This window comes from Rhagoletis zephyria, unplaced genomic scaffold (assembly GCF_001687245.7).
Source record: "Rhagoletis zephyria isolate East Lansing unplaced genomic scaffold, Rhagoletis_zephyria_1.1 Rzeph_scaffold_02583, whole genome shotgun sequence".
Lineage (NCBI taxonomy): Eukaryota > Metazoa > Arthropoda > Insecta > Diptera > Tephritidae > Rhagoletis > Rhagoletis zephyria.
In genome coordinates, this window is record NW_016159667.1 from 3,291 (window position 1) to 11,360 (window position 8,070).

Consider the following 8,070-nt stretch of genomic DNA (forward strand, 5'->3'; position numbering starts at 1 on the left):
TCCAGTAATAAAAGTTTTCTAAAATTAATTAAAAATACTGAAAATCAAAATTCTGTTTTAAAATATAACGTAAACAATGTTAAATAGGACATGTCATTACTTTAAAAAGAGCGCACTTTTTAAAGTAATGACATGTCCTATTTAACATTGTTTACATTAGATTTTAAAACAGAATTTTATAATTCAGTACTTTGAAAAGCAGAATTTTCAAAAAGAAAAATTTTCAAAAAGCAGAATTTTGTTAAGCGGAATTTCGTGTTCCGAATTTTGTAGTACCAGAATTTCGATACCAACCCATTTTTTTCCATGCAAACTATGTTCGACAATTTTTGTGTATGGAGAAAGGTGCTCTATTTCTCCTTTCAACAAAAAAATTGCCAAAAATCAAGGGTAAGTCCTAGCTATTTACTTAAAATTTCCTCCTTGTAAAATTGAATGGGCTACAAAACTTGATACTTTCTAAGAAATCCTATTAAAAAGCTCACATCTTTTAGGAAAGTTTGTAGAATTTTTCTAATTTTTTTACAACGAGCTATACTTTCATAAAAAAATAATAAACATTAAATAAAGGAAAGGGCACTAGCCAAAGAATGCTCAAAAATGTGTCTTCCCTATTTGTTCAGTTGGAAAGTGCATCAGCATGAAATGAAATGCAATGCTGTGTTGGTCGAGCACAATGTCCACCTGATATGGCTACCTTGGTATGATAAATTTTTTTTCAAGTACTGCAGCCTCTGCTCCATTAATCCTGGACCTTGAACTTTTAACACATCCGTACTAGGTTTGAGAAGTTACTATACTTTATACCATATTGTCTAATGAATTTAGCATAGGAATATGGTCCCAAATGAAGATACTAATTAAAATCTCAAAATCGTACAGTGAAAATCAAATTTTCTGAACTTAAATAGGAAATTTCTGAATTTGGAGTTAAAATTTTCTGAATTTGAATTGTAACTTTCTGAACTTGTATTTGAAATAGAAATTATAAATTTTAAATGTAACTTTCTGAATTTGAATTGCAACTTTCTGAATTTAAAATGGAAATACTGAACTTGAATTGTAGCTATCTGAATTTGAAATGGAATTTCTGAATATGAAGTGCAACTTTCTGAACTAAAACTGAAAAAGGTGTAGTTGCTGGAAAATAGATTAATAAAATATTCTCTATATAAATTAAAATCTTAACTTTTTGCTCCATCGTCGATATTTACAGTACACAAAAATAATAATAAATAGCGAGAACAATATGAAGAAGTAGAGCTGCTAAACGAATTACGAATGTGGCGTGGCAACAGGGCAATTCACGAATTACTTAGATCACGAATTACGAATCGTGGAAACGTCGTATAAAGCTAAACGCACATCAGCGAGATTGTGATAGTGCTAGCAATGGAGATAGCGATGGCAATAATTAACGTCAATCGCAGCGATAGATCCCATTGGGACACGTTTTGATTTGAATACAGTGCTGCGTTCGATTTCTATCGCTATCTCTATCACTTTCGCTATTGCGCTGGTGTGTACTTAGCTTAAAAATACCAGTCGTTAGAATGGTAAAAGGAAATAAGGACTGGTTGAGCCGAAAACCCAACTGGTGGTATTCGAGTTCACAATTATATAGTAGCTTTCGATGCAGGGTATCTACATACTTACATATCAATGTTCATTAGGGTGGTTCAAAAACACTAAAGTAGGAATTGTAATGCTCTCACCCCCTAGGATTGTTCTATATCGCAAAAAGTATACTCCTATTTTTTTATTTTGAAATCAAAAAATATTGAGAGTTCCCTCAAGGCGCTCAAAGATTTCAATGTATTTTTGGAAAAATAAATTTTTTCGTAGAAATGGTATAGAACTCTTGAAAATCAATAATTTTCGATCGGAAAACTCTGGTTCTCTTCTTTTTTATTGGTCGCCCCATTGCATTTTTCGGGGTTCTTGTGGTTTATAATGGACCTATAAATTATAGTTGCGATGAAAAAATGGTTAAGTAAACAATTGTGTATTATTATTGAGAATCCCCTGCAGATAAACAGATTTTTCTACTAGACAAATATTGATTTTTAACTATTCTATACCATTTCTACGAAAAGTGGTTTTTCCCCATATAAAATACATGGAAAACTTTGGGCGCTTTGAGCGACCTGCAAATATTTTTTGTTTCGAAAATAAAAAGATAAGGGTAATTTTTTCGGTATAGAACAATCCTAGGGGGTGAGAGCACAAAAAACCGACTTTACCTGTTCACATGCATTTTTGGCCCACCCTAATGTGCATACATATATATGTTGATCCCTGCAGTTAATCGGCTTTGTCAAGTTTGAGTGACTTTATTTTTTCACCTGGCTGAAGTTATATTGTTCTTTCTTTGTGAAAGTAAAAAATGCGACGAAATTGCATTTTTCACAACTCCACTGGCTGTGCTGCCACAACTTTTTGGGCGGGCCGGCTAAATTGGCCAAAAAAGGCGCCTAAAAACGGCTAAAATGTTTCAACTAAACATGTTTTACTTAAATAAATCGCAAGTATAAAGACTAGTAAAGAGACTGGCAAATTCATTACAAATTATTTTTGTTTAACAAAGGAAACTCGTTATTCGTAGCTAAGCTTTACATCAGAAGTCATGTTTGTATTACATACTTAAATACATAAAAAAACATCAATTAAAAACTTATGGCGTTTTCTTATCTATTGAAAAATTTTGCCTTCCTATATTGTAACATTTGCGTTAGGTTACTTTTTGTCCTGCAAAATGGCTATTTTAGAAATTAGAAAATATTGGACCTTTGCTTAGTCGGAGGGCAATATTTTAAGAAATGAACATGTAAAGCTGTGAAAGGGCTGAAGCAAAATGGACAACATTATTTCGAGAAAAGAAAACGGCATTCATTTATATCGAAAAAGCCGGCAGCTTTTTAAGTTTTTAAGCACTAAACTATTTAATTTTATTTTAGTGTCCATATATTCGAAACGTTGCCATATACAATTAACGTATTTTTTGCTCAGCTGTCCATCCTTCTTTGCACGAAAAACTTGCTCGCTTAACCGAAAAAGCACTTAAGCGAATTTTCTTTACTACTTCAATTAGGAAGGTATCCGAATCCCTACGAATCCAAATAGTGGAGGAGCACTTACCACGTAGAAATTACTGCAAGCGAAATTTTTTCCGAATGGCATCTAATAATCTATATAACTACATAAAATAATAGCCGTTTTCGTTGTTCTGCAAGATGAGAAAAATAAATAAAAGCTTGTAAAATTAAGGTAAGCGCAGAGCCACTGCAGGTAAACGTAATACTTTACTTTGATAATTGACAATATTTGCAAATTTTTAAGCCAGGTATCGCTAATATGTAGGCATGTTGAATGCATCTATCGGAGCAGTTTCCTCATAAATGTCAAAAATAATGCCGCTTATGCGCTTTTCTTAAATGTACACTTAAGCATAAAAGCAGCAAAGCAAAATATACTGTATTCACAGTTATTGTTTTCCCAAAGAGTTTTGCTTTACTTAGTTATTTTCAAGTGTTGCGAATAAAACTTTAAACTAAAATTTTAGACATTCTAAGGGTTGGTTTGCCTGTAAAAAAAACTAAACGTTAAATTGGAATAACCTTTAACATATGAGATTGTGTGCTTAGTGGTCGTTAACTGCGCGCTCTGCCCATGTACACTGTTGCATTCGTAAAATATGCGTATCATTTTATATATTCGCCCATACGCTATTGTGTCTTACTCACCTCCTTATGGTGCTGTGACGTTGGCAGGTGGAGCGCCGAGTTGATGAATAGTAACGCTTCGAAGCGGAGCTATTGAGCGATGACTCGCGATGCATGCAAATGGTATCGTTGTGTGGGTGTCGTTTTTTGTGTCGCACGCCAGACCCTTGACAAAACAAGTATCTAAAAAGGTGAAATATGCAAAAGAGCAGCGAAAATAGCATGGCATGAAAATCAAAATAAAAATCAAATAAAAATCACATACAAACGCTACATGAGAGTGTGGGAAGGTATTGCCAAAATGTTTTCATAGTTAAAAGTCCATGTGGGCATACAATATTGTTCGAAGCAAAAGCAACTTGTTCTTTTACAATATTCAGAGAATATGATGTTCCCCTTGGGCTACCTTAAGATTTAATAAAAAAAAAATCGCTAATATGTGCTCAATGCAAAAATTGTGTGAATTCTAAAAATTACAAAGGCCTGCGATCGTTTTCGTCTTGAAAACTAATTAGCAATTTGGGTAAGTTTTAGGTAGTGCGCTACTATAGCGCATATTCCGATCTGCCTTATTTGAAAAACATCATTGTTGTCCACACTAAAAGGTTAGTGCTAGGTAAAAGGACTACGAAAAAAATAATAGTACAAAAATCCAACACATGATAAAAACATTTAAAATAAATAAATACTTTTATTATGTTCCACCATGTAAATTTTCCGAGAAAATTACTTTTTTCATTCTTCATATGATACCTAAGGAAATTTCTATTCAGAACCAAAGTTTGATAACACCAGTCTGTGCTTCTTGGAAGAAAGTAAAATTTGTCCAGTGCCTCAGGAGTGCCATGCCGGCTTTCACTATCTCGCTAGATTTAGTTGCATAAGTTCTAAAAAGGCTTGTAAAGCGTAATTTTTTGTTAACGCTGAGTTAACACAGTAAATTAATATATGGCGCTTACACATTTGCTAGGGCTTGGCCGAACTGCTCCTCTGCTTTGCCTTGATGTTGTCACACAAAGCGAAGGGACCTACGCAGTTTAACGCCGCCTTCGAAAGGCAAAGGGTTTCGACGAGAAGCTTTTTTCATAACAGAAATACACTCGGATGTTTGCCATTGCCTCCAATTGTTTGGATGTTGCTCGGACTAAGGATGGAACCCAGGACCCAGGTAGTGCATATTACTAACCCCTCGACCACGGCGGCCTTGTAAGTGATTCAACATTTTGGGACTACGTATGTGTATCTATGTATAATGATATATTCTTCTAGATATATTTATCCGGGTACCACATTGACAAGAGTTTTGTAAATTAGTTAAATTAAAAAGTAATTATTAAGTCGAATTCATACAAGTAGGGATGCTGCGATACTATAAAAGTATTAATACCAGTATCAAATGCTTTATCGGAAGCTAAGTGTCAACACACATATTGGTATTGGTATCGGAAATAAAATAGCGTTATTTAATTTTTTTATACAAAAAATTATTGAAATAATATGAATGGAGTTAAAGAAAATTAACAATATGTCTTTAACAACTGCCGTGCGTAATAAGCAAAAAAGAGCTAAACGCGAAAACTACGACGTTGTGTCAGGAAACGCTCTTATTAAAATTAATAAATATAATAGTAGTTGGATTCATGAAATACATATAAAGTTTAGGTACAGCGAATTTTTTGCTATACGGGCAACTGTTTGTAAAATATCGAATATTTTTTCATATGGAGAAAATGAGCGACACCTTCAACAAAAAAATTTGCCAAAAATCATTGGTACGTCCTAGCTACTTCAGACTTGCACTATATTATACTAAAATTGAATAGGCTAAAAAACTCCATACTCACCTTCTTTCAAAAGGGTGTAATTAAAAACTGCAATATCTTAATGAAAATTTGCAGATTTTTTTTAAATTTTGTACAAGGTTTAGAGCTCTGATGTAATGTGGAACGATTTTCCGTCATCCCTTGTCAAATTTGGTTTGGAGACAAACCGGTTTCGGCTTTGCGCCATTTTCAGTGTAATTTTTCGTTCTACCCTCTCGGAAACACCAACAACGAAAATTAGTTTAGAGCTCTGATTTTTTGGGGTTTATGTTGTAGAATTAAGAACATTAAAAAAAATTGCGAAAAATAAAATAATTTAAAAACCGTTGCCCATATCGCAAAAAAATCGCTGTACCTAAACTTTGGTTGACTGTAATTGTAACGTTCATATAACTTTGTTCGCAACATTGCCATTTCGCCAAAAATGCCACTTTGCAACGTTTTATGAATCGCACTAGTGTAATTCGCGTTTCTGTGTATTCGTTATATCTTGTGTCAGTGTAACTGTATGAGCGTGTGGTTTGTTGTTGCTACCCAGCAAAAAAGAGGTAATTGCTTTTAGCCTTATCATTAGGGACAAAGCCATACTAGTAAATGCAAGTAACATTCTCGATACTTTTCGTCCGATCCCAAGTCATTTTGGTATCGATACTTTTGAACCGAATACTGAGTAGGTATAGGAAGAAAGTACTTGTATCGAAACCCAATTCCGTGCGAATTTTACTCCCGGACTTTTATTTTTTAATCTAACAAATTCGTGAATAGTTAAAAATTGTTGGCAGGTTCATTGCCAATAAAAAGAAAGTCCTACAATGAAACCCCTATTATCATCTCTGCTAGCTTAGAGTGGAAAATTGCTAGGTCCACTTTCCAAAAGGATTAACTAACGTGCTAGTTTTTTTCTTCCCGTTTATATTCAGTTAAAGGCAAATTTACTTGCCAACAAGTGCTACTTTGGGCTGACTAGGCAATTCAGGAGTAAAGTCCTCTCTCTACGTACGAAAACCACACTCTATAAGTCACTCGTCATGCACGTGTGGGTATATGGCGCAGAAGCATGGGCAATGACAACAACCGATGAGACCGCTCTTGGAGTATTCGAGAAAAAGATTTTGCGGAAGATTTACGGGCCTTAACGCGTTGGCGACAGGGAATACCGCACACGATAGAACGATGAGCTGTAAGACATTCCCACGACGTACCGGAATGACTCGGGTTTTACCCGACCAAGGGCTGTTGTTTCGGCGATATAACCCCGTTTAGGTCGGCGGAATGTCTCAGAAGTTGTTCGTCCATAGGGCTACATTCGCTACGTTTTCTTCTACTCAGGGCTGGCATCGAGTCAAACCCACGGCCAGAACCTACACCTGCTGTGTATGCCAGAGACGACTACACCACAACTCCACCTCAGTATTGCGAGGGGTGGAGTCACCTCAGAGTCTGCTCAGAACTACGGACACATCGGCAGTGGACCACATCGTATGTCGCCCCCTGCTGCTCAAACAGAGCAGCCTCCACGGCTAACCCCAGTCCACCTGAGCAGTCCCACACAAACACCACAGCACAACAACATAACAACACGATAGACCACACCACAACCGCGACAGACCACAGAACCGCAGCACAACCGCACCACCACCCACACTCTGCCGCCAACAACCCTTGGTTCCTCCTACAATCTGCACAGTATGTCAGACCAGGATATGTATGTGACATCAGTCAAGTGCAACACTTGCCTTGGCTGGTGGCACTTTAGGGCATGTTCAGATCTGCGCGCCACGCGAGATTGGACGAGGAATTTCGAGGGCCCGTGCTGCGCAGCGCGGTCGCAAACTTCAACTGCGACGCCACCCACCACCACCACGGGGCGGCAACCACCTCAGCACCGCACACAGCCAATGGCGTCACGGCCACACAAATCACTCACACCCCGCATTACCACACGTCTCCCGAACCACATGAAGCTCCTTCAATTTAACTGCAACGTTAACTAACCATTTTTATGGGAAGGCATGGTATACTGATAGCTGCGGTCCAAGAGACGAAGCTGCACAGCAATTCAATATTGCTGAATTGTGCCGGGTACAACGTGCACCGTCGAGATCGCGAGCGAGACAATGGTGGTGGCTTAGCGTTCATCACGCACCACTTCGTGCAGTATCATCTTATCGAAGCAGACATCGACCGCAGGGATACCACGGCAGTTCATACTGCATCCTCCGGTGGACAAAACCAAGCGTCGAGTGACCACAAGGCTGCACAAACTGCCAACAAATTGTGCACCCCTTACTTTCACTTGCGGTGAAGTTCAGGTGGCCATCGGGAAGGCGAAAGCCTCCAAAGCCATGGGTCCCGACGGAATATGCATGCTGATGCTGAAAAACTTGGGTCCTGTGAGGGTAGCGTACCTAACGGAGGTCCTCAATTTGTCTATGGCCACTCTCATCATCCCAGACATCTGGAAGGTGTGGAGAGTGGTCCCAATGCTCAAACCGGGGAAACCTGCCAACGAAGGAGATTCGTAT

General features: G+C 37.6%; 1 protein-coding gene across 1 annotated transcript in view; it reads right to left on the minus strand.

Moving 5' to 3' along the window:
- Positions 1–3,791: 3,791 nt before the first annotated feature.
- Positions 3,792–8,070, minus strand: part of LOC108367205 (neuropeptide CCHamide-1 receptor-like) — a 43,117-nt gene continuing 38,838 nt past the window's right edge. The window contains exon 5 of the mRNA XM_017621800.1: positions 3,792–3,905. Coding sequence (XP_017477289.1) covers positions 3,813–3,905 — 93 coding nt within the window. The 3' untranslated portion in view covers positions 3,792–3,812. The remainder of the gene's footprint in view (positions 3,906–8,070) is intronic.